This window comes from Lissotriton helveticus, chromosome 3_1 (assembly GCF_964261635.1).
Source record: "Lissotriton helveticus chromosome 3_1, aLisHel1.1, whole genome shotgun sequence".
Taxonomy (NCBI): domain Eukaryota; kingdom Metazoa; phylum Chordata; class Amphibia; order Caudata; family Salamandridae; genus Lissotriton; species Lissotriton helveticus.
The window spans coordinates 1,089,005,203-1,089,032,015 of record NC_136061.1 but is presented as its reverse complement, the minus strand read 5'-3'; the positions used below and the strand labels follow the sequence as shown (position 1 = coordinate 1,089,032,015).

The 26,813-nt window shown below is 43.2% G+C and overlaps 1 protein-coding gene across 1 annotated transcript in view; it reads right to left on the bottom strand.

Annotated features, from left to right (window-relative positions):
• Nucleotides 1-5,915: 5,915 nt before the first annotated feature.
• The window catches only part of FAP (fibroblast activation protein alpha), a 662,945-nt gene continuing 642,047 nt past the window's right edge, over nt 5,916-26,813 (bottom strand). The window contains exon 26 of the mRNA XM_078681652.1: nt 5,916-6,235. Within this exon, the coding sequence (XP_078537778.1) occupies nt 6,137-6,235 (99 nt within the window). The 3' untranslated portion in view covers nt 5,916-6,136. The remainder of the gene's footprint in view (nt 6,236-26,813) is intronic.

Genomic DNA, 26,813 nt, shown 5'->3' with positions numbered 1-26,813 from the left:
ATTAATTCATATCACCAGCACTCCTTATTGGATTATAGTCATTGTGGTATAATTTTCCTAGTTACGTTCTTCTAGATTTCTAGAAGTTGGTTGTGGGATTTTTATTGTGTTGGGCTTTGACTTTTCAATTATTTTGGTACTGCTAAACACTTTACACACTTTTCCTTATGTTAAGCATGTCTTCTCGGTGCCAGACCTACCAGGGGTTGAGTCCGGGTTTATTTATTGAACTTGTGTGTTGGATCTGACAATACTTTTTGACTTATTACTTGGGACTGGCTCAAACTCTCCCCAACTAATAAACCATTAACTTAAAGGTAGGGAGGGGAAAGATCCCGAAACTGGAATTAACAAGTCTGCTGGTATCTCCACCACGGAATCTGGGCATTATCAGTTAAAGCCCTGAGAATGGGGAATAACTTGTGGAACACCAGATCTTTTACCAAGTAAGGATTTGTGACTTTTGTGACTTTACTGCAGACATTTTCCATCTGCTTTGAGAAGATGGAAAATATAAAGGAACCTAAAGGTGGTTTTAATGGGTACAGACATGTACCCAGTAAAATCAGGACAGGGATTCCCAAACACTGTAATTTTGGGTATGGGAATACTAGCGCAATCAGATTCAGTTGGCGTGATATCACTCTAGAGCATGGGTACTCACATAATTTCTCTCGGGGGCCAAATTTACAGTGTGGTTTGTGTCCGAGGGCCGCACCGGTGGGGGCAGGGTCAGTGGGGGAGGGGGCGGGCTAGATCAACAAAAAAAAACTATGACCATGAGGTTGATCACAGGTCCCTGCAGTGGATGCCTTCATCCACTGAGCCACCAGACCCGGCATACACACATCTATCTCCCTCCCTCGCTCTCTCTCTCGCTCTCTCTCCCTCCCTCTCTCCCTCTCTCGCTCCCTCTCTCGCCCCCTCTCGCCCCCCCCTCCCTCTCTCGCTGCCTCGCTCCCTGTCTCACTCCCTCTCTCTCCCCCTCTCTCTCTCCCTCACTTCCACCCTCCCTCGCTCAATCCCTCCCTCTGTCTGTCTCTCTCTCGCTCCTTCTCTCTCTCTCACTCCTTCTCTCCCTCTCTCACTGCCTCTATCTCTCACTCTCTCTCTCTATCCCTCCCTCTCTCACTCACTCCCTCTCTCTCTCCCTTGCTCCCTCTCTCCCTCCCCCCCTCATTCCTTCCCTCGCTCCTTCCCTCTCCCTCCCTGTCTGTCTCTCTCACTCCCTCTCATTCTCTCTCACTCCCTCTCTCTCACTCCTCTCTCTCACTCCTTTCTCTCTCACTCCCTCTCTCACTCTCCCTCACCCCCTCTCTGTCCGTCTCTCTCTCTCCCTCTCTCCCTCTCTCACTCCCTCTCTCCCTCCCTCTCTCCCTCCCTCTCTTGCTCCCTCTCTTGCTCCCCCTCTTGCTCCCTCTCTTGCTCCCTCCCTCTCTCCCTCCCTCTCTCGCTGCCTCTCTCGCTCCCTCTCCTGCTCTCCCTCCCTCTCTCACTCTCTCTCCCTCTCTTGCTCCCTCTCTCGCTCCCTCTCCCCCTCCCTCAATCCCTCACTCCCTCTCTCCATCCCTCCGTCTGTCTGTCTGTCCCTGTCTCCTCCCCTCTGTCTGTCTCTCTCTCACTCCCTCCCTCTCTTACTCACTCCCTCCTCTCTCACTCCCTCCCTCCCTTGCTCCCTCTCTTTCTCCCTCTCCCGCTCCCTCTCCCCTCCCTCTCTTGCTCCCTCTCCCTCTCTCGCTCCCTCTCCCTCTCTCCCCCTCCCTCACTCCCTCGCTCCCTCACTCCCCCTGTCTGTCTCTGTCTCCTTCCCTCTGTCTTACTCTCTCTCACACCCTCCCTCTCTCACTCACTCCCTCCCTTTCTCACTCCCCCTCTCACTCCCCCCTCTCTCACTCCCCCCTCTCTCACTCCCCCCTCCCTCACTCCCCCTCTCTCACTCTCCCCCTCTCACTCCCCCCCTCTCACTCTCCCTCCCTCTCTCACTCCCTGTTTCCCTCTCTTCCTCGCTCTCCCCCTCCCTCACTCCCTCTCTCCCTCGCTCTCCCCCTCCCTCACTCCCTCCCTCCCTCCCTCTCCCTCTGTCACCCTCTGTCATCTCACCCTTCCTGCATGCCACCCGGGGCTGGGACAGCTTCCAGGTGCGCACACACACACACAGCCGCACCCAAGCACTTCACAGGTCGTTAAAGGCCATTTGTATGCTAATGAGGCTTCGTTGTATTTCACCGCATCTTAGGCCCCTGCAGCTCCACTCTGGCTTTGCGAGAATTGCCTGACCCCCACAGAGCAGCAGAGACTCTCAGAGTCGCGCTGCAGCAGAGGAAGGCTTGCCGGGCCGCCACCGGCCCGCGGGCCGTACTGTGAGTACCCATGCTCTAGAGCAGAGTTCTTCAATCTGTGGGGCGCGCCCCCCTGGGGGGGCCCGACACCGTCTCAGGGGGGGCGCGCACTCCTCCGTAAATCTCACCTTTGTCCTCCACTGATTGAAGAAACAAACGGCAGAGTGGAGCTGCAGGGGCCCGAAGAAGGGGTGAAAAGACTCATTAACAGGAAAAATGTCTTTTAAAACCCGGGCAGACAGGTGGCGTCGAACTTAAACTGACGTCACTGCAGCGGGTGCCCACTGGTAAAGTTAATTGACTTCCTGCTGCCCGCGCTTTTTGAAGTTCTGTGGAGCTGGAGCTCCTGCTCCTACTAACCTCGCCGCAATGCTGACCCGTTTTCAGCGCTAGTATAGAGGATTAAAAATACTGCTTTTGCTTTAGGCAGTGCAGGGCTGCAGGCCAGGCTAAGAGCTACTGATACAGCCATCTGCGGTAGAGAAGTAAAATCTAAAGCAACTGGGACCCAGAGCCACCATCCGAGCACTTCTGCCCAGTGATGATCATGATGAATAATCAGTAAGTGCCTGGGAGAGGGTAATGTATTAACTGTTGTGATCAATTGCATGTTAAAAATACTTCTCCGTAACTGCATATAAATTGCAGCTACAGTACTGTCCTGAGGTATGTGACTAGGTCATTGTAGCGTACTAACGCGCTAACATTTGCAGTGCTTTCCGATATTTATTTCCTCCCTCAACCTAAGCCCCTGCCCCAGCTCGGGCCCCTGGTAACTGTAGTTGTCTCCTGACAACATTCGAACTCCTCATGAACACTACTAGGTGTGAAGGGTGTGGGAAGGAGGTTGCTGGCCTTTTACTTTTCTCATGGCTATGCATATACTGGCGGGAGGTCCTCGCAGCCCTCTCGGTCATGATAGGATGTGATATACCGTAATTATGCAGCCCAAATAGTGCTGAGACTGTCGTCTTTCTGCCCCGTGAGACATTCTTATGCAGTGATTGCTTAATGCTATGGGGAAGGGCATTTCATGCAAGAGACGAGAGTCAGTCTGGAGCTGAAGTAAAGGGCTCTTAACCCAACTAGCCTGAACAGGAAGTGCTCAGCTGTAGGCGACCCAGCAAATTTGGATTTTAGTGAATAAAAGATGCACATTTGGTTTTCCCCGACTGAAAAGGATTGCTTTAATCAGTTATTTTTTCTTGTTTGAAGCAGCCCTTTGTTGTTTTTTCCTATCTAAACAGAGCAATAATACATTATAAGGCTGTGCCCATTTTAACATGCCTGACAGCCAAATTATTAACCCCCTATCTTCCGAGGCAAATTATCACGTTAAAATTGTGACGAGTTATTTTATGTGCTGTCTTTATCTTTATTGATACATATTGGGTGTTGCTGTCATATTGCTGGTACTTTCACAAACCGACATCAATTGTGCGCCAGAAACAAAAAGTTAATTACACAGTTGGCAATCTTGTGGAGAGTGCTCAAAAAGATTTCATACAGAATGTGAAACACACCTCTGAGATTCTTAAGACACTGGCATCATGTCTCTAATGTGTTAAGTGTCTGGTGAGCATCATTCACAATATTGACAATTACAGTTTTGGGATTGTGTCCATCATAGAAACGATTATAGAAACCTGACTGGAAGTTATTAAGTAGTTAAATGTTTTAATACATTATCTAGGAAGAGGTGTGGCGCCGCGGCCAGGGCGACTGACGCTGGAATCTGAGGACCACGGTTCGATCCCCGGCTCCGGCGGCAGGTCAGCCCAGCACCATGTGACTCTGGGCAATAGCTCGCTTAATCTTCCCGACGGCCCCCCAGCGCCTAGAGACCCTTACGGGTGATTGTGCGCTTTACAAATGTGGACTTTGGACTTTATCTTCTCTTGTCGGAATTCACTAAGGTTTTGGTTGTAAATGAGCCTCCTCCCCTTGCCACCTCCTCCTTTTTTTCCTTTTCTCAGCAGCTACCTGATTTTGTATGGTGGCAGAGCCTTGTGGGCTACAGTTGCTTTCATTGCAGATAACTTTGAGTTTCTGTGGGGAGTGGAGCTTGGCTCATGAAAGCTGATGCCGGGTTGCTATGAGTTGGTCACCTGTGGTGCTGTCCACATCAGAGCAGCCAGGATGATGTGATGGAGTTTGGCGGTCCTTTGTGGTTGTGGCTTATTTACAAGGCAGCGTTAAGCCAAGTTAAGTGGCTTAACTCTGTCGTGTAAATACGGCAATGCCCCCATCACCACCACAATGTCTTAAAAAGTGACGGTGTGGTGTCAATAGGGGCTTGTACATATGCCCCTGAGTATGATGAAACTATGAGTAGCACTATAAAAAAATTATATGTTTGCCAGAAAGGTGCTATAGAGAGATGAGGTGCATTGTTGGTGAGTGGTAGTGAGGGAATTCATGGAGAAGGAGGAAACACTCATTGTTTTGAACATTATTTGCTGGATATGGCCAGGGATATGCGGGTGGCGGTCGATTATGTAGTGTACCAAATTCCAGAAATTTCTGTCAGGTGGTGGGGGGGGCCCGACATTTAAAAAAATTCAGCTGGGGTGGCTCAACCTTCAAAAGTTTGAAGACCTCTGCTCTAGAGATACCTCTCTAACCGGCTCATAATGAAGGCCTATGTGTCCAGTGAGGTCCAAATTGGTCTACTCTTTCAGGATTTGATATACAGTACTTTCATAATTCCTGTTAAAAGTAGAATCATCTTATTCAAGGATATTTACACTTTTCATAAGGCATACAGTATTCACTGATTTGCTCTGTCCACATCTATGTTGCAAAGCATGCAGAGTGTGCTCATATACATACAACAGATCGATTTATCACTGGTTTCTTTCAAATTCTAGTGCAGGTAATAAGAAATAAAATCATATATAGAAATGTTGTATTTTATTTTTTTAAGAAGTTGTCATTTTCCAGCTTTTGAGCTGTTAAAAATACAGAGAACCCACCAAAAAACATAAGCCTCGATTTAGAATTTGACGGACAGATTACTCAGTTTCACAGGTGACGGAGTACCCTGTCCTCCAATCCCCCATTGGCTTAGTCGATGGAAAAATTCCTCCTATGTCCTGATGGAGTAGGGGCCATGGTAGGAAGGACATTACACCGTCCGTCTTATTAAAGGTGGACAATGTAATGTCCTTTTTCCTGTCCATCATTGCCATGAAAAACCTCAGGGGCTCAGTAGTATTTGTTTCTCTGAAACAAACTCCAGCTTTGGGAGTTAGTTTCAGAAAAACAAAATATTTTGAAAAGTTTGGTGACTGGCCATCATAATTTATGACCGTCATCCACCATAATTTTTGTACATTGACAGGAACTGTTACAATGGCGTTTCTTTCCAATTTAAAGCGATGGCAACCGGGCCTACGGTAATCTCTAAATGTGGCAGGCCATACTCAGTCAGGGTGGCGGATGTAATATTCTTAACCACCCTGATGGATGAAGCGCTGTCCATCAGACATTAAATCAAGCCCTTGCTCTGCAAACCACAAAACATGAAAGGCCGTAATTTTTAATGGTAATAAAATGAAGGACCACCATTTCCAATCGTAGTAAAAACACTTTTTACTTAGGACATTATTCATACCTTCTGTGAAAATGAGAATAAAAAAATGACAGCTTTTCAACTTCTTTCCTGATTGAATTTTGCATGATCATAATTAAAGCTACAGTCTTCTGGGATATGAAAACAGGTCGTTCAAAACTGATTAGCCATCAGCTTTTCAAGGCCCTGTGTGTAGGAAAAATGTGGTCACACATAAATGTCTCTACGGGAGAGAAAAACATTGCTTTAAAAAATGAGTCATATGGGTGTATAGGTGTTGCCTTCCAGTTCCTGAGATTGAATGGTCCTTGTCCGTGTACCACTGGAAAAAGAAGACACAAAAATCAGTTTCAGTCATTATCTGTTCATACCATTCGTTGCATCACTTCATCAGTTTACTATCTTTGCATTTAGGCAATATCACAAGCAAAAGATCATATATGACTGGAGTTTTAAACCTGTCCAAGATAAAGGGCCTAATTTAGAGTTTGGCGAATGGGGATGGATTTCCGATCCACCTTAGCTCAAGTACACTTTGTCCTGTGAATGGATGTCATTTAGGGATCGCCCTTGGTTGCAGCAGCTGTGTCCCCTGGCTTGCTCCTTGCGCCCCCTGGCACTGTTTTTAAGACCCCTGCCTCAGAGGTGGCAAAATGAGTACCTGGAACACAGGGGTACCTTATCCATATTGACAGTGGTTGGGGGTTCACTTTTCTTGTTTTCTGTCAATTGTTTTATTACACCAATAGTGAATAATATATTATTTACTATTAGTGTGATAAAAATGGAAATTAGCTGGACTATGACTATCCCTGTCAGCTTAGGTAAGCTAAACTTGCTTTTAAATATATGCTTTGTGCGTGCTTGCAAGTGAGAGTGAGTTTATGTGAAAGAAAAGTGTGCAATGTATGTGTATGTGTCAGCATGTGTATGAGGTCGCTTATACTACCCCAGGCAATTTGGCAAATTGACGTCCACGGTTCTGTGATACTTGTAATCAGGTGGACGGAATATCTGTCACATTTGGGGCATAGTAACCCATTCCCCAAACTCAAAATCAGGCCCCAGAACTGGAAACTAGATACTATCTAATTTAATAAAAAACACTCTTGAAAGCAAAGCATAGTAGGAAAAGTGCCAAGTTTTAAAGTAAACCATGAGCGCCTATCTTTTCTCTAACTTAAGATTCAGTTGTCCTCAATATTCCAAAGTTGCTCTTTTAATCATCCAGCCAGTAGCTGTCAGAGGCGGCTGGTGACATTTGAAACTGGTGAGGCATAAAAGTTCGGGATGGCTGACCTGTGGCGAGTGAGTGCAGCAAGCGAGTCCGACTGTCATTAAGTTGGATGGGGGGGGAGGGGTTTTCTCCCCAGAAAGTTTTGAAAAAAGAGTGGGAAATTGGTGCATTTTCAAGCAAATCTGAGAAAGCAAGAAGGTTAATAAGATAATTGTGAAAGCGCAATTATGATATCAATAATAGGATTTTGTTGTAATGTCATTTCTTGTCTTCCTCCTTTTTACCCTGTCTTCCCTCTTTGTCCAGCCTGAGTATATTTAGAATGTTATATGATGTCCCTCTTTGTCCAGCCTGAGTATATTTAATTTAGAATGTTATATAATGCCACAGTACGTGGGATGACTCATGTGAGTCAGTTGACTTCAGGCTCAGCAGAAGGAAACTGCTCCTGGTGGGGCCTTCTTACCAACTTACTTACTGGCCTACCTACTACCTTGGCTACTTACCTTATCACCTCTGTAACTGATCCATCTAATTAACTAGAACTTGGAACCACTACCTGGACTCTTGTGGAGTTTCTACTACAACAGATTTCATATGATAATGTGGTAGGTAGCTGCTTATTCACTATAACAACAGAACTTCATAACAGACTTTTGAGATAACAATTCTGAATACCTCATAGATTTCCTTATTTATTTACATACCGTTGCAAATCTACTGAGGAAATACAAGTTATTGTGATCTGTCGGACTGGACACAATGAGACAGCAAAGAATAAACATTAAAAGGCAGAAGGGTACCCTACAAGGCACTGTTTTTCTCATTCAGGGAATGCACTGGAAGTGGCCAGTCTAGACACTGTATTGTGTTATTTTAATACACCTGTTACTCTTATTGTATTATTATTTGTTTAGCAGTGGTATTCCTTGGTGCTTTTTAAATTAGGACATCTGTGACCAGCACTGCACCCGGCCCTGTTTTCGTACACTGCAATAGGGGTGTTTTCCTTATACTAATTGTTATTTGTGTTGTTTCAATACTCCGCTGCATTTGACCCCTCTCAAAAACGATAGCACTTGGCACAGCGTGGTACCCTCTTTAAATAAAAACACTACAGTGCCTCATTAGGCCGAGCCTAACGCAGCTCTAGGAAAAGGCCTTTTGGAAACACTTCAGCTTTTCTTCAAGCTCTTGCGTCTGGTGCTCACAGGCTATTGGCCTTTGCATCTGGCTTTCAAACCTGAAAGCACACAATTGGCCAAAGGAGTGTGGATGTCCCAAATGTTTTGCCCAGAGCGTTTTGCTTTCGGGAGCCAGCAGCGGCATGCAGGCTGCCATCTGTTTTGGGTCAGGTGTCATCCTTTAAACGTCGCTCCTCGACATCGACCCCCACCCGATTCTTCACTACAAAGGCATCCCGGAGAATGTGCGCTTCAAAACCATTTCAGCATGTCTGGCTGCAGTCGTGTGCGCACGCACACAGTCCTGGCATTATTCTGCAGCGCCGAACTGTTGGCGCTAGACTGTTTTTAGAGGCATGCCTCCCAAACGTCTGAGCCTTCACAGAGGCTAGATTGACTGTACTTTATTGGGGTGGGGTCCTCCCAAATACAATGGTGGCACTGTGGCAGCACAGTTTGGAAGACTGGAAGGGGTATCCCATTGAAGTTAAAGAAAGCATTTTGCTTGAGTGAAAACTAGTTCAAGGATGGTGATACCATCCAAATGTGTTGACATAAAATAAGTTTTTGCTGTACGCTGGTGATTTCGATTCTGTGATGGTGGGAAGAACAAGTGGGCAGATTCAAATAGTCTGTTGGACGTGATGTTCTAATTACAGTAACAGCATGTGCCTCATTTCAACTCCTTGTACTAGAATGACACTACTGCCTAGGTCTGTTCAGTCTGACTGATGTATTTGACAAAACAAGCCTGTCAGCTGACCTGCTTTTCACGAATGTTACTACTTTTTAGATCCATTCATGTGCCTAACGAACAAAATGCCTGCATAGACTCTAATGGGCGAGTCCCTTATCAAACCTATATTGCCCTACCAAAAAGTGTTTATTTTCCATTCCCTTTAATGTGGTCACCCTCTTAAACGCCTGCTGTCATCTCTTTTTTTCAGTGAAGAAGTTGAGGGGCGGAGCATGTATTGGTTCTGTCTGTAAGAGAGTGAAGTATAAGCATTTTAGCATCTTTATACAAACCTTATTTCTAAAAGCCGAGCACCGGGGTTTCACTGCTCGCAAACAAACCGTAGCCACGTCTGCTGCACAGGACGGAGGGATGCCTGCCCCCCTCCCCCTTTGTGGGTTTATCACTTGCAGTACTCCACTGCAGTCATCCTTAGGGGCATATTATCAAGGGCCTTATCTCCGCTTTTTTGGCTTTAAAAGCCAAAAAAGCGGAGATAATGTTTTCGCCCTATTAACAAGAGGGTGATAATATGCATTAGCGCATGTTAGCACCCTTTTACCCGACCCCTCGCTTTGCATCTCTATTGAGATGCAAAGTGGGCTTCACCAGGCAGAACAACTTTGTAAATATCGCTGATGCGCACATCGCAATATTGACAAGGAGGCCCAGACATTTTTGCAGACGTTAGTTTATGGTGAAAACTGCGGTTTTCACCAAAAACTAACGTTTGCAAAAATGCTTACTTACCTATACTTTACAATGGGGGTGGATTATGCTGATATGACACACAGGGTCGTATCAGCAAGGTTATCGCAGTTTTCCATGGAACATTGCTGGAAAACCGGCGATGTTCCATGGAAAACAAGCTATCGCTGGAATAATTATCGCCATTGCTCTATGCGTTGTTAATACAACGTTAGCGTGGTGATAATTATCAGCGATAGCCGGCGATAACAATTCTCACGCTAAGAACGGCCAGCGATAATTATCATGGCCGTTGATAATATGCCCCTTAATTCCTCCATCCTCTGCGTATTTTACCGAAAAGCACTATAAAGCTTTTCTGATTTTTTTGTCTCGTGAGGGCATATCATCAACGAACGGCGAACAATAACGCAAAGCGCGCTTAGCGTTTTTTTATTTATCGCTGTCTATCTCTGGAATTTATCGCCCTGATAGCGCGTTATTAACAACGCGTTTCTCCAGGCCGATGAAAATTCCAGCAATAGCAGGGAAATCATCGCTTTGCAGGGTACATCGCTGGTTTCCCAGCGATGTTCCCTGCAACACGGCGATAACCTTGCTGATACGACCCTGTGGTCGTATCAGCATAATCCACCCCCAATGTTAGGGATAGGTAAGTCTGCATTTTAGCAGACGTTCGTTTTTGGCGAAAACAGCGGTTTTCTCTAAAATCTAACGTCTGCTTAAATGCTGGGACAGCCTTGTAAATACTGCATTGTGCACATCAGCGATATTTGCAAGGTTGTACTGCCCAGTGACGCCCACTTTGCATCTCATTAGATTGTAAATAGGGCAAAAAGATTATCTCCGCTTTTTTGGCTTTTAAAGCCCTTGTTAATATGCCCCTTCCTGTTTTTTATCGGACTAATGCAGGAAGCACTACAGCTGGGCTTTAAATCTCTTTAAATCTCTTTTCGCATTTATCCATTAACGCGCTGTTGTATCCTTCATCGTAAACCCAACTCACATTGCTTTACTAATGGCTCGTACAACGACCCTAGAATATAAGTTCGGTGGCGCCCCCCAGAGAGGGAAGAACTGCACAGAGAGGTGAATTTAGATCGCAAGGAAGGCAGGGCCCGCCCTAAAGTGTTTGTGGCCGAGGCGAAAATGACCGACTGCAGGCAGTAACACCACCTCTTCTCAGCACATGCGCACACAGACTTCTGTACAAAATGCACACATTCACCCTTTTGTGATTATCATTTTTATTTCAAACTCAAGCAAGTTGATGGCTTTGATGAATTAAAAAAAAGTATAACTTGCGTAGATGTTTCTGATCATGGTTTGTGCATTATTCTTCCTGTAAAAAAAAAAAGCGCAATATGCAAGCAGCAACTACAATCAGCTGTATAATTCCTATAAATGTGAAAAATTAAGATATAATCGTCACCTGTTATAAATCAAACAAATTTCCATTAGCAAGGGTATTATTGGACTTAGAAACTGAAGGTAAAAACCAACGACGTTACTTTTGTTCGTTTATCACTTGAGAATTTTACTTAACTAGGTAACGATGCTGCTGGAATTCTTTTTAAAGTGCAAGTGATTAATTCGTTAGACGCGGAGAGTAGAAATTAATCCCTGCCCACTGCGTGTTTCACCCAATTTAACACCTTATCATATTCTCTCAGCATCAAGGCCCCTGACAAGAGTGCGTCAAGGGTGGGATAAAGGGGTTTCTCGTGGGAAAATAATTTTCTGCCCCTCATATTCCACCGTCCCAGACAGAGGATCAGAGCTTTAAGTGGGATGAAACAAACCGTGGGTCTTTCAAAGGGGCGTGGTTGATGTAATTAAGGGCATGGCTTACAAATACATAAGCTAAAAATCTGTGCTTAGCATAGAGCAGTGGCCCAACTGGTATGTTGCTGCATGTGTCATTACAACCAGATATATCATACTACAAGTAATAAGATCTACTGCAATTCCAAAAGCACTGATTAATCATGCAAATAAGTGTGTCATAATTCCACGCTGCAACCAGAAGACTTTGCCTTGTATGTGACTGACTCTACCCCAGCCTTGCTGGGTGACTGAAGCTGCTTACTTAATAACTGCCTATTATATCTCCCGCCATTGATTTACCACACACTTTGATAAATAATTTAATAGGTAATGTACTGCATAGAACACTTAAAAGGGCTCAAAGGCGAGATCTATTGGCTATGCCAATGCTTGTTTTTATTAATACAATGGCTGTACACAGTGGCGGTTTTACCATTTGGGCGGTGGGGCGTTGCCCCACTAATAATTATCGGACACTTTTATTAACGCACCGCTTGAATAAATTGCCAGATAAAATTATTAAAACTGCGCTCCATCGCGCTGCAGCGTTATGTCTTCAATTCAAATCATGCATCATGTCTTGTAATCACGTGACGTGACACTCAGCTGGCTGGCCCATTGGCTGAGTCTGTCGCTGCAGGGCCGGCACAGTGCGCACTGCGCATGTGGTGTTTGCCCGGGTGCCTTTCTGCTGCGAGGAACCCTTTGGCATTTGAAAAGCAAGCACCGCTGAGTACTGTGTTTGCCTAATGCCACAGACCCCAGTGGTTCCAAAATGAGTACAGTTTTTTTCATGCTCAGTCCAACCCTGATGCTGCTCTCTTTAGAGAGCAGCTCGCCTCAGAAGAGAGCAGCGTCAGGATTGGCTACTGTACTGCTGCAGCATGTAGTGTAGACACTAAACAGTGTTTAATCTGCGGCGTTGTTGCCAGTCTAGTCTCGCACCGCGGGGGTGGGAGCGTCCAACGTGGGGCAATGGCAATGCCCAATCACTGTAATGGCTTAGTGTTAAGCCATTCAGTGATTGGACATTCTGCAGTTGCTGGGCAAATCGGGCCAGCCCCCGGCCAGTCACCCTTCCTCCTCTCATCCTCTTGACAGCACCAGTCGGACCACGTGCAGTCGACTCGTGGAGATCGTTCGAGATCACCAGACATCCAGACAGGCAGTGAGTGAGTGATAGCTAATGTTCGCATTACTTGGAAGTCCTCGGATTAATGGTGCATAGAATGTAATGAAAATCCCCAAACTGCGGAAAAAGCGTGTTTGTTTTGATGGTGGCTACAGTTGCCTAACTAGAAAGATCCAAGCTCGAGTGTATGTTTTTTTCTTCATTGAATCAATGTGGAAAACAGAACAAAAATAAATGTGGACAAAAATCCAAATTATAAAATTATATATAGAGAAATACAGATCCTAGCACAAGTGTATGTTGTTTTTTTCTCGTATGAATCAATGTGGAAATGAGAACAAAAATAAAGTGGACAAAAAAACTAAATTGTAAAATTAGATATAGACAAAATAAAAAAAATTCCAACAAGATGAAGATTGGTCTGTAGCAGACTTTAGTCTAGTCCTACCAGCATCTGAATCCTGCTCTGGCGGTCGCGGACGGTCCAGATAGCCCCTAGCTGTGAAGGCCATTTCGCCCACTGTCTGTGAGAGGGCAGCACCTGGCACGCGCTGCACTGGCACTGTGCCTCGCTGGCAGAGAAGCTGCCAGCCGGCCTCGAGGCGGTGTGCGGGAAGCACGGACATGCATCCCTCACATCATGTTTACATGCTCGGATTTCACAAATTGTAAAGCTGGCAAAGCGGCCTTCTTCAGGTGTAGAAACATCTAAAATGTGCAGCGATTAAGTTCCAGTTAAAGCCCAATTATGCAAATAAGAATGTAACAATGGTCACTGACAAAGCAATCCTTTGGACAAAGCAATCCTTTGGAAAAGGAACAGTGAGGAATAAAGCGTTGTGTGTTTAATAAATGAATCGATGAACTAGGCCTAGAAGAACTCTCCATGTTGAATCTGCTTGCACTGGAGCACAGGCCTCCTCCCAGAACTTGAAACTAGTCTGGATGTGAGTGCAAAACGATGTGACAGTTTACGGTTAGTGTACAGGTGCAGACACTAAACCACACGCACAAATTAAGCACGTTGTACAGCCGGGCTGCCACTTGATATTAAAAAAGTGTGTTCTATACCCCAGAAAGAATTACTCGCAGAAATATTTTCGTGTGAGTAGTTCTCCTCCAGAGAGATGGGTGTTCCCCTAGTGGGAATGCCATGAAAATGTGAGCGCAGCCACCAATGTGCTTATTTGTGGCATTTCAGACGCTTTTTCCAGAGACTATTTCTAAATCTGTTATGAAGCTCTGTGGTTATGCTGAATAAGCAGCTACCTATGTTATATGACACCACTTTAGTAATGTAATAACTGCACTTTCACAATTGCTTTATTAACCTTCCTGCTTTCTCAAATTTGCTTGAAAATGCACCATTTGTCCACTCTTTTTTCAAAATTTTCTCGGGGGGAAATCCCCCCAAACCCTCCTTAGAAGGTTGAGGCTCGCTCGCTACGCTCGCTCGCTACGGTGCAGTATGATTATCATTTTACGCCCCGCCACTTTCAAATCTCACCAGCCGCCCTACCACTTTCAAATGTCACCAGCCGCCACTGGCTGTACATAACCACGTATTTGATGCGATTGTAAACTAGTGGTTGCTCTTGGGGGTAGCTTGTAGAACTTGGGGCTGCTCCTGCGTCACACTGTGTGCTATTTTAACACAGTGATTGGTATTTGCATTAAATTGGGGCTGATTTAATGAACTGGCTGCTCCCAGCGTTACACTGGGTGCTGTTTTAAGATAGCGGTTACTCCTGGCACTACACGGAACCCTTTTCGAGTCAGTGGCTGCGATTTGCGCCGTGTTAGGTGCTAAATAATTCAGTGGTTGCTGTTGGTACCGCCTCTAATGAAGATGCCGTGACCTGTTTTTGATTAATATGATCTGATTTTAATTGCTTGTGACTTCCTTTGACATAGTACGCATCAGCAGCACTCCTCGAAAAAGCAGCATTCGACTGCTGTGTGCTTATTTAATAATACATTTCTGTACTTGTTTTACACGATTGTAAATGGTTACATTTCTAAATTTGCATATTCCTATCCCGGCACAGTGATGTACCCACATTCTGAATGTATTAGGAAGATGTGTAAGGAGTGTATTTCAGCCCAGATGTTTCTAAAAATTCCTTGTTTGACAACTTGAGTTGGATTGTTTTGCTCAGACTTATAACTTCTTACTAGAGTCTAGCCCACAAATTTGTATAAAGATATTTAACAGTTCAGTGAGGCCAGCGTTTTTCAAGTATGTTTGTAGGCCAAACACGATTTAATGCAGAACTGCTTGCACGCTTTTTATGCATGTTAGTTTTTCAACATTTTTACAACTTTAGTGTCACAGGAGGGAGCCACCTGCTAAGACTTAGATATACAGAGATAAACATGGGATCTACCCGATACCGCTGTCTCTTAAGGTGCCTTCTTTACCATAATCCTTCCACACTTCTAGATGTTATATTTTGCAAGGTAGTAAGTTTTCACATGTAAAGTCATTTTTCAACATAGCGTGTAAACAATACCTCTATCTTTGGGGGTCAGGTGCATGCGCAGTGCCATTGTAACTGGGAATGGGTTTTGAAATAATGGATGGGGTATGTCCGAATGCTAGGCCAAAGGATAGCCCAGTGAGCTGAACGTTCACTGCTGCCAAATGTTACGTTCTTGACATCATCCTCATCTATGTACCCTTAGGTGGCAGTAACCGCCACAAAATGGCTGTTTTCTCACTTACATGGCAGTGCTTAGAAAAGGAAGAAGTACGGTACTCAGTGCTACATCCATAACTTGGATGGTACTGGGAGTGGAGACAGCAGCTGAACAGGTTCAAATACTGACCAGGGAGAATGTAGCCCTTAAACAGCAAATCACAGGTGACACAACATTGACCAATGCCAAGGACACCCTGGAAAACCTGCGAATAACTCTAAAGGATTTTAAAACGACCACTCAATAAGAAACTTGAAAAATTGTCACAGGACATTTGTTTCTATGAGAAGAAAAACACCTATCCCTATTTACCAAGGATTATTACAAACAAGACAACCAGGGACGCTTCACAGTCCGAGTTAGAGAGGGCTACAGAGGCAGAAGGAACTACACCACTTTCTCTGATTCATCTGTAAGTACCGACAGTGACAGCGAACAACAGGGCCCTAGCTCTGGCTACGGTTACCGGGAGAGCTGGTATCCACCTATGGGCTACTTTCCTTTTTTAGGCGAGGGCCAATGGAGACCCCCGAGAGGACGGGTGGGAATTGGCCAAGGGCCCGAGAGGCCAACAGCCCACCAACACGAACTGGGAGAGAGGCCGGGGAGCGGTGTCCAAACAAGTCCGATTCCAACCGGAGAACCACGGCAAAATATCAACGTGATGCAAGGTATACAGATGGTAGAGGTATACAACAACCCGGTGGTGAATATCTCATCTTACACCTTGAAGGAAGAAGAAGAGACTATCCTCTCTAAAGGCTTATCGTTTGTACCTACTGCCCATCCCAACACCTTTGACATTAATACTGAACTTCACAGATTTTTTCGCAAAATCCGCCTTAGATACTTCTTCAAACACTCAGCAGCAGCACCTGCGACATCACAAACAGGACTAAGGGTCCTCACTATCTTCTTGCCACCGACCAATAGAATTTTGGCCTATGAAAGCATGGTGTTGAATGATGTGTATAGATTACTTTCCACATACAAAGACACCATCCAGAATACTAGTAAGTTGGAGAAAGTGGCACTCCCGAGTTTGAAAAATAAAAAGGATATTGTTATCAAATCCGCTGATAAGGGAGGGGCAATCATAGTGCAGGATACAACAGCTTATAAGACAGAGATCATGAAACAACTGCAAGACGTGGTCAGCTACTCTCAATTAAGAACAAATCCCTCCATGGAGTTGTCTGTAGAAATTCTTGGGCTCACGTCTGAAGCATTGGAGCAAGGGTTTTTGAGCAAGCTTGAATTTGAATATCTCAACTGGAAACATCCCCGAATACCCACCATTTACACTTTGCCAAAAATCCAAAAGGACATGTCTAATCCACCTGGCCGCCCCATAGTGTCTGGATGTAGATGATTACTAGAACCCCTATGCAAGTACATAGATTTTTTCTTGAAACCTATTGCTGAGAACACTAAAGCATATTTAAGAGACACCATGCAGACAATAACTTTGATAGACAAACAACCTTTCAAACCCGATGACCAACTACTTGTGACATGTGATGTTGTATCATTGTATACAAGTATACCGCAAGACCCAGCATTGGAGGTGATGAAAGATGTTCTGAACTACGACCAGCCCCTGTGGCTGTACCTAACGAGTTTATTATCAGCTTACTTACAATAGCGATGAAGAAAATGTTCTTCTTCTTTCAAGGACACCACTACGTACAGACAAATGGTGTGGCGATGGGGGCAGCCTTCGGCCCTGCTCTGGCGATTATTTATATGGACAACTTTGAGAGATCAAGTATCTTCAACAACAATCCCTTCCAACACCGGGTCAGTTTGTGGAACAGAGATATAGACAACATATTGATGATCTGGACTGGAGACACGACAGGGCTGAACCTCTTTCATGATTAGCTAAATCTGTGCGACCAGGATATCAAATTCACAATACAATTGGATGCCCATGAAATAGCATTACTGGACATCAAAATGTGTTGTGAAAATAAGGAGCTCAACAACACACTGTGCCGCAAGCAATCAGAACGCAACTCCCTCCTCAAGTATAACAGCCACCACCCGCGGGGTCTGAGAGATGACTTGCCGGTGGGGCAGTTCCTACGAATCTGGAGGAATTGCTCCAAAAGGGCAGACTATATGGCAGAATCTGATGATCTATGTTCTCGTCTATTAACGAGGGGATACCCAACAAGAATGGTTAAGAGAGCTCAAAAAACTGCCTGATTCAGCCCTCGCGAAGAGTTACTGACCCCAAGTGAGAAAAAAGATATATTACTAGAAAGGTTAATCTGTGTTACAAGTTTTTCCACCAGAAGCAATGCCATAAAGAAGGTCATTAACAAGCATTGGAACTTAGTGTCAGATGACATTGGTCAACCCACGCCACCCATGCACTCTTTCAAAAAAGCAAAGAGTATCAAGGATCACGTTGTCCACTCATTCTTCGAAATTGAAAAAGAGCCCATGATTCAATCACTTTGGAATCTACCACCGATAAAGGGACACTACAAATGTGGGCATTGCAAAGCTCGCCATACTACGATTCAAACCAAGAACTTCATCTACAAACAGAAGAAATGTGTTACTTACCTGTAACTGCAGTTATCCAGTATTGGTGTCTTTCATAGATTCACATGCCTGAATCATTCCCCGTCGTCGAGATGGGAGTCCCCGGTACATAGAAAAGTAATGTCCTATAGACATACATAGAGAAAAGTAGGCCTAAGGGCCTTGCCTTAGTAGCCTATTTATGTTCTTTTGTAAAAAGGACCAAAATCCTGAAGGTAGCCAATCAGCTACCACCTCCCTCTAGAATCTTCCTGCCAGGAGCCTCCGTCTCTCAGATTTTCGTACGCACCAAGCTAGGTAGACGTAATATATGTTATAGAGGGAGAGATGAGACCTTCCTGGGGAGGCGGGTGGGTTGCATGTGAATCTATGAAAGACACCAATACTGGATAACTGCAGTTACAGGTAAGTAACGCATTTCTTATCCAGTATTATGGGTGTCTTTCATAGATTCACATGCCTGAATCAGAGTAGCAAGCAATACATTATGCACATTTGTGATGGAACATTATGAGCAGTCTGAGATAATACATATCATGCGACTAGTAACCATCAACAAGTACAAAGAATAAAGTAAATAAATGTGCATACCAGTACAGGATGGTGGGAAGGAGGAAGGCTCATCTTACTGGAATAGGTGGCGAAGAACAGCCTGGCCCACAGCTGCATCCTGCATCAGTTCCGTATCCAGGCAGTAGTGCCTGGTAAATGTGTGCGGCGATTTCCAGGTCGCTGCCCTGCAAATGTCCAGAATCGGCACTCCAGCGAATAGTGCCGCCGATGTGGACACAGCTCTTGTGGAATGAGCTCGGACTTTGGAGTGTAATGGACGTCCGGCTTTGTCATGGCAAAAGGCAATTGCAGATGATATCCATCGTGAAATGCTTTGTTTGGAAAGTATCTAACATACACAAGCGTGCCCTCTTTCTCAATGAGTTTATGAGTAAAGACCAGATAAACAATCTCATTAAACCTGGTATGGTATTTTTATTTATACCTTTTTTTGGGGATTATTTAAAAAAAGATTTTAAATGGCAGAAAAGAGAATGCACAATACAAAAAATAACTTTCTTACTTAATCCACTTTTAACACAAAACACTTACAAGTTATACAAAAATAAGACATCAAGTGTTACATCCAACAAACAATGCACATTGCAGTGCCACAGTTTTACAATATGTTGAACCATTTCATAGTAAAAAAATTATTTACATCAAGAGAGCCAATTCTAAACAAGAGAAAACAAGCATGAGGCAATTTTATTTTGAACCACACTAAATGTTATAATTAGCTCTTGCTGGATGGATAGAGCTAATTATAACATTTAGTGTGGTTCAAAATAAAATTGCCTCATGCTTGTTTTCTCTTGTTTAGAATTGGCTCTCTTGATGTAAATATTTTTTTTACTATGAAATGGTTCAACATATTGTAAAACTGTGGCACTGCAATGTGCATTGTTTGTTGGATGTAACACTTGATGTCTTATTTTTGTATAACTTGTAAGTGTTTTGTGTTAAATGTGGATTAAGTAAGAAAGTTATTTTTTGTATTGTGCATTCTCTTTTCTGCCATTTAAAATCTTTTTTTAAATAATCCCAAAAAAAGGGTATAAATAAAAATACCATACCAGGTTTAATGAGATTGTTTATCTGGTCTTTACTCATAAACTCATTGAGAAAGAGGGCACGCTTGTGTATGTTAGATTTATATGGTGCACAGACATAATATCGACTCCAAAATATCGTTTGGACAGAATATCGAGTTTGAAATATCGTTTGGACAAAATATCGACAGGACAGAATATCGACAGCCAAAATATCGTTTTTAAGGTAAGTGAAGTAATATCGACTGTAAATAATATAGAAAGTGAAAATATCCAAGTATATAATCTAGATAGTAAAAAATATCGTTTTTTAAATAATATTTAATTATTTATAGTGTTTTTTCATGTTCTAATATGTGTGAAAAGTGTCATTTTATGTTATAATTGTATTTAATAATGATTTTTTTTAATTATTGTGTAATTTTATTCTGTAGCGGGTTGTGGGTTTATAGGGGAATAGGGTGGGAAGTAATTTAATTATAATTAATTAAATATGTAAATTTATTAATTGGTAGTAATATTTAATTAATTGGTAATTAAATAATATTTGTTAATTATTTAAAATTTAATTGGTAATTAATTTAATTTAATTAATTAATTGCTAATTATGTTAAATTAAAATATTTATTTCCTGTAGTGGGTTGTGGGTTTATAGGGGAATAGAGTGGGAAGTAATTTAATAATAATTAATGAAATAATAACATTTATTTAATTGTATTTAATATAAAATAATTGCAAATTAATTTTTAATTATCAAATAAATAATTGGTAATTAGTTATAAATTAGTATGAATAGGTAACTAATTGAAATATTTATAGTTAATTAGTAATTTTAATATATTAATTATTATGTTATATTAAATAGTTAATCATTTTTAAATAAATTTATATTGATATTATTTTGTAATTTATTTATTGATATATGAAGTATTTACTTTCTCTAATGTTGCACCCACTGGAGTGGGAATAGTAATTTTAACCCTTACGCTATCCAACGCTTTCCCTACTGTTGCACCCACTGCAGTGGGAATAGTAATTTTAACCCCTACGCTATCCTACGCTTTCCCTACTGTTGCACCCTTTGGAGTGGGAATAGTAATTTTAACCCTTACGCTATCCAACGCTTTCCCTACTGTTGCGGGAAACATCCTTTACAACGCAACTTTTACAACGCACTACCATTACAATGAAACTTTTACAACGCAAAAAGTATTACAACGCATGTTTTTACAACGCATGTTTTTACAACGCAGATACCTTTACAACGCATACCATTACAACGTAAGTATTGGTAAGTATATAATAATTTTTTATATGTAAATTTTTTTAATTTTTGGGTAAAGGGGTATTTTTAGGGTTCAGGGTCAGTTTTTAGTTTTTGGGTAAAGGGGTATTTTTAGGGTTCAGGGTCAGTTTTTGGTTTTTGGGTAAAGGGGTATTTTTAGGGTTCAGGGTCAGTTTTTAGTTTTTGGGTAAAGGGGTATTTTTAGGGTTCAGGGTCAGTTTTTAGTTTTTGGGTAAAGGGGTATTTTTAGGGTTCAGGGTCAGTTTGTGTTTTTTGGTAAAGGGGTATTTTTAGGGTTCAGGGTCAGTTTTTAGTTTTTGGGTAAAGGGGTATTTTAGGGTTCAGGGTCAGTTTTTGTTTTTTGGTAAAGGGGTATTTTTAGGGTTCAGGGTCAGTTTTTAGTTTTTGGGTAAAGGGGTATTTTTAGGGTTCAGGGTCAGTTTTGGGTTTTTGGGTAAAGGGTTTTTTTTAGGGTTCAGGGTCAGTTTTGGGTTTTTGGGGTACAGGGGTACAGTGTAAAAATAAAGTAAAATTATATTTACATTAAATTAATTTAATGAAATGAAATTAAATTAAAATATATTACATTAATTTTAAATAATTTAAATTTAAAAAAATTATTATATACTTACCAATACTTACGTTGTAATGGTATGTGTTGTAAAGGTATCTGCGTTGTAAAAACATGCGTTGTAAAAATATACGTTGTAATAGTTTTTGCGTTGTAAAAATTTCGTTGTAATGGTAGTGCGTTGTAAAAGTTGCGTTGTAACGTCATATATCCACTGTTGCACTCTTTGGAGTGGGAATAGTAATTTTAACCCCTACGCTATCCAACGTTTTCACTACGCTTGCACCCACTGGAGTGGGAATAGTAATTTTTACCCCTACACTATTCAACCCTTTCTCTACTGTTGCACCCACTGGAGTTGGAAAAGTAATTTTAACCCCTACGCTATCCAACGCTTTCACTACGCTTGCACTCTTTGGAGTGGGAATAGTAATTTTTACACTTTACTTATTGTACGTTAATAATATTGGCTATTATTTAATTATATTTTGTTACTATATATATATATGTTTTATTAAATATGAATAAACATTTTTTTTTACTTTAATTAATTATTTAATTATTATAAGTTAATTTATGTAATTTTAAGTATATTTTAGTAATTAATTATTTATATTAATTTAATTTAACATTGTTTTTAGTAAAGTCGATATTTTTTACAACTATATTTTTGTAAACAATATTTTTAACTCAATATTTTTGTACTTACCTGTTTGTAGATAGAAACTCGATATTTTGTCTCTCGATATTTTGTCAACGATATTTTTGTTAGTCGATATTCTGTCCCTCGATATTATTTCAGTGATCCGATTTATATAGGGTCCAGCCCTCCCTCAGCCCCGCCAAGGACCTATCTCCTTTTGTGTACTTGTTTGGAAAGTGGCATGCCTTTTCTTGGTCTGCTGAAAGCGATGAAAAGCTGATTCATTTTTCTGAAATGTTTTGTTTTGTCTAGGTAAAATTTAAGACATCTTTTTAGTTCCAAAGAGTGAAGGGATCTTTCAGCTGCAGTATTGGGATTTGGGAAGAATGAGCGGAGTACGAGTGGTTCATTTAAATGGAAGTCCGAGGGGACTTTAGGAATGAAGCGAGGATTAGTTCTTAAAATCACTCTGTCTTCTTTGAACTGCATGAAAGGATCTTGTATGGAAAGAGCTTGTAACTCACTGACCCGTCTCGCTGAGGTCAAAGCCAAAAGAAGTGCTGTTTTCCATGAAATGTATTTGATATCAGCCCTATGGATGGGCTCAAACGGGTGTTTCATCAATTGGTTGAGTACCACATTCAGGTGCCATGTTGGTGGAACTCTTTGTGGCCGTGGAAATGATCTATAGAGCCCTTTAAGGAATTGCTTTATTAATCTGTGGGACCATAGAGAGGGTCCTTTTGACGTTCTCGTAAAGTGGGAGATTGCTGCCAGATGAACTCTGATAGAGGCATGGGCAAGTCCCGATTGTGCCAGATGTAATAAATATGGTAGTAACTGCTCCGGAGTGATCCGTAAGGGGTGGAGATCGTTGGCCATACACCAAACACAAAAGCGTTTCCATTTCAAGGAATACGTTTTGTTTGTGCTGACTGCTCTTGCCTTAGCTAGGACTTCTTTGCACTCCTGCGGGATGTTTAGCTGGTAGAACTCTCGGTACTCAGGAGCCATGCCGATAATCTGAGAGATTTCAGATTCGGGTGGAGTACTTGGCCTTTGGACATCGAGAGTAGAGAGGGATGTTGGCTCAGATGGATTGATGGTTGGACTGAGAGGCGACGGAGGTCCGTGAACCAATGTTGCCTCGGCCAGTATGGGGCAATGAGGATCAAGGTGCAGTGGTCCGTTTTCATTTTCCGAATGACTCTTGTTATCAGGGGAAATGGCTGAAATGCGTACGCAAACACGTTGCGCCATGCGATGGAAAATGCATTTCGTAGTGACCGCGGTTGGGGATGCCAGCTTGCGAAGTTGTGGCATTTGGCGTTCTCCCTGGTGGCAAAGAGGTCTATTTGCGGTCTCCTCCATTCCGAGAAAATGTCGTTCAGCACGTTTTGGTTGAGCTCCCAATCGTGGGACAGAGACCTCTGTCTGCTTAGAGCGTCCGCTATGACGTTGTCCTTGCCTGGGACATACTCTGCTGTTAGTGTGATGTTGTTGTGTACTAGCCAGTTCCAGATTTTTTGCGATTTGCGAGATAGTGTTAGCGAACGTGTCCCTCCCTGCTTGTTCAAGTAGTGCATTGTAGTTGTGTTGTCCGTTCTTACAAGCACTGCTGAGTTTTTGATGCGAGGGAGGAAGGCTTGGAGAGATAGGAGAACTGCCCTCAGTTCTAGAAGGTTGATATGTAGTTTCCTTTCCTGTTCTGTCCACTTGCCACTGATTTGTAATTCTTGAAAGACCGCCCCCCATCCTTCTAGAGAAGCATCTGTCGTTATGACATGTGGAGTTGCAGGCATCAGGAACGTTAGACCTTTCGATAGGTTCTTGGCTGTTCTCCACCAGAGTAAGGCCTTGGTTATTTGTCGAGTAATGATGATGTGATCCTCGAAAGAATCTGTACATTGAGTCCACTGCTTGGTCAAGGCCTCCTGGAGGGGGCGCATTCTGAGCCGACAGTGTGGAATGAGTAGTATGCAAGAGGACATCATCCCTAGGAGGGACTTGAAAGTACGGACTTTGATGGTGTTCCTTGAAGACGCTGCGGTGGCCAGAGTGATTAGTTTGTGTTTCCTTTCCTGTGACGGGAATGCTTTGGAAGAGGTCGTATTTAGAGTTGCCCCCAGGAATGTTATAACCTTGGAGGGCTGTAAAGTTGACTTCTCGTAGTTGAGTGTCAGACCTAGACGTTTGAAAATATTGAGACAGGCGTTGGAAGACATTTGTGCGTCTGTCATAGATGGTGCCTTCACCAGCCAGTCATCCAGGTAGGGGAAGACCTGGTGTCCTTGCTGACGTAGGAAAGCTGCCACAGGAGCGAGGCACTTTGTGAAAATGCAAGGCGCTGATTTGAGGCCGAATGGGAGGACACAGAATTGGTAGTGTTGACCTGCTACTGCGAATCTTAGGAATTTTTTGTGGCGCCTGTGTATTGGGATATGGTAATATGCGTCTTGCAGGTCTAAAGACGTCATAAAATCTCCTTCCTCTAGAGATCCCAAGATTTCCTGGATGGTCACCATCCGAAACGATTGGCTCTTCAAGAATGTATTGAGTGCCCTGAGATCTAGTATGGGCCTCCATTTCTTCTTTTTCTGTTGTATGAGAAAGAAGCGGGAATAAAATCCCTTCCCTTTTTGAGCTGATGGAACTCGCTCTATTGCTCCTTTTTTTAACATTGCAGAGATTTCTTGAAGGAGTAATCTTAGGTGCCTGTGTTGAATCTTGCGAGGAGGAGTTAACGGGGGGATTGAACTGAATTCCAATGAGTGTCCGTGTTGGATTAATTGGAGTACCCACCGATCCGTTGTTATTAATCTCCAATTGTGGAGGAAGTGTGTCAATTTTCCTCCAATTTTGAAAGAACGAGATGGTGGAGGGACTGGCTGGTGGAAATGGTCATTGGCATCCGCCGGCTGGTTTCCTCTGGTTTTTCCCCCTGAAGTTTGATCTCCCGTAGGAGGTCTGGCGACCTTGTTGCTGTTGCCGCTGCTGGTATTGTGAACGGTTTTGATTATAGGAATGAGAGGATTTTCCTTGATATGATCCTCTGTAAGAGGGTTGACCCCTGCCCCTGTGCCCTCGAAGGGACTGGTTTTTGAATTGTAATGTGCCGAGAGCTCGTGCTGTGTCCGTGTCTTTTTTGATTGTTTGTAAGGCCTCATCTATTTTTTCTCCAAATAGGTGTTGTCCGTCATAGGGCATGTCCAATACTTTGGTTTGGACCTCCTGGCGGAAGGATGTTGCTTTGAGCCATCCTTGTCTGCGCAAAACTGCTGCACCTGCTAGCTGTCTAAAGCCTGTCAGTGCGACATCTACAGCAGAATCGATGATTTCTGATGCTAACAGTTGTCCCTCCTTAAGGAGCGATTGAACCTCATCCTTTAATTCTTCAGGTATATCTGCTAGGTACGGGACAATGTCTTCCCACAATTGTCTGTTATATCTGCCTAGTAGCGCAATGGCGTTGGCTATCTTGACAGTCATGGCTGACGTTGTAGAAAAACGTTTGCCGATGCCATCCAATTTCCTGCCCTCCTTGTCTGGTGGTGCTGACAGTGGAGAGGACGGATTCCTAGAGTTTTTTTGTGCGGCTTGGGTGACTACAGAATCCGGCTTGGGATGTGCATTAAGGCAGGTAGGTGCTGTTGTTGGTGCCTTATACTTCTTATCCAGTCTAGGTACCACTATTGAAACCGATGCAGGTGTTTGCATTAGTTGCTGACCTTGTTCCCAAATGTGATCTATTATGGGAATTGATCTAGCCATCTTTTTGATTGGATCCTTAAAATCGTATAGGAAACAGTCCGTTTCATGTGATTCCATAGTCATGTGGAACCTAGTGGCTGCTCTCTCTACCAAATTATGGAATCCGCCAATATCCACAGGCGGAGATTCTGAAGTATTGGGTTCAGGTGTGGCTGGAGAATGAGCGATATAATCTTCATCGTCTCTGTTATTGGACAGGTCGTCTCGAACCTCCCCTTCTTCTGGTTCGTCGCCCTCTTCATCAGAAGATTGAATGTGATGAATTGTTTCCCTCTCTTGAGGAATATCCAAAGGTGGTGGTCTTGTTTTTGGAGATGGTTGCAGTCTGGATGATGCTGGAGATTTCTCCGTAGAAGTGGCCGTTGATGATTCAGGGAATCGTGTTTTATAGTCTTGGATCAAGAATTGTAGATAGGTGACTATAGCTGCTGGAAGGCAGGCCATAGGAGTGACTTGTGAGTGGACTTGTGCATGCACAGTCTCTTCCACTAAATATGACCTCATCTCCATCGTCATCTGTGCTCTGGCATTTCACAATGAGATCCGATGGGCTAGTAGCTTGATCGAACTGGTCATCTTCTGATTCATCATCTTGTAGCAGACAAGATGGGGGTAACCTTTGTACCCTACTTGGAGATGTTAAATCTGGTGTAATAGGGTTTTTAGTAATCTTTTTTGGCGGTATCAAATCTGATTTTTTCCATGGCGTCGACGATGTTGTCGTCGACGACGACGTCGTAGTCGGCGTCGTCGACGGTGCTGACGTCGATTTTTTTTCAATTGTCGACGATGAGGTTGTCGACGGTCCTGTCGTCGGCGATGTTGTCATCGATGGTGCTTTCGGCGTCGACGGTCCTGTCGACGGTGCCTTCGTCGTCAACGGCGTACCCGTCGACGGTGACTTTGACGTCGACGCTGCTTTTTCCGTCATCGATGTCTTCGTTGA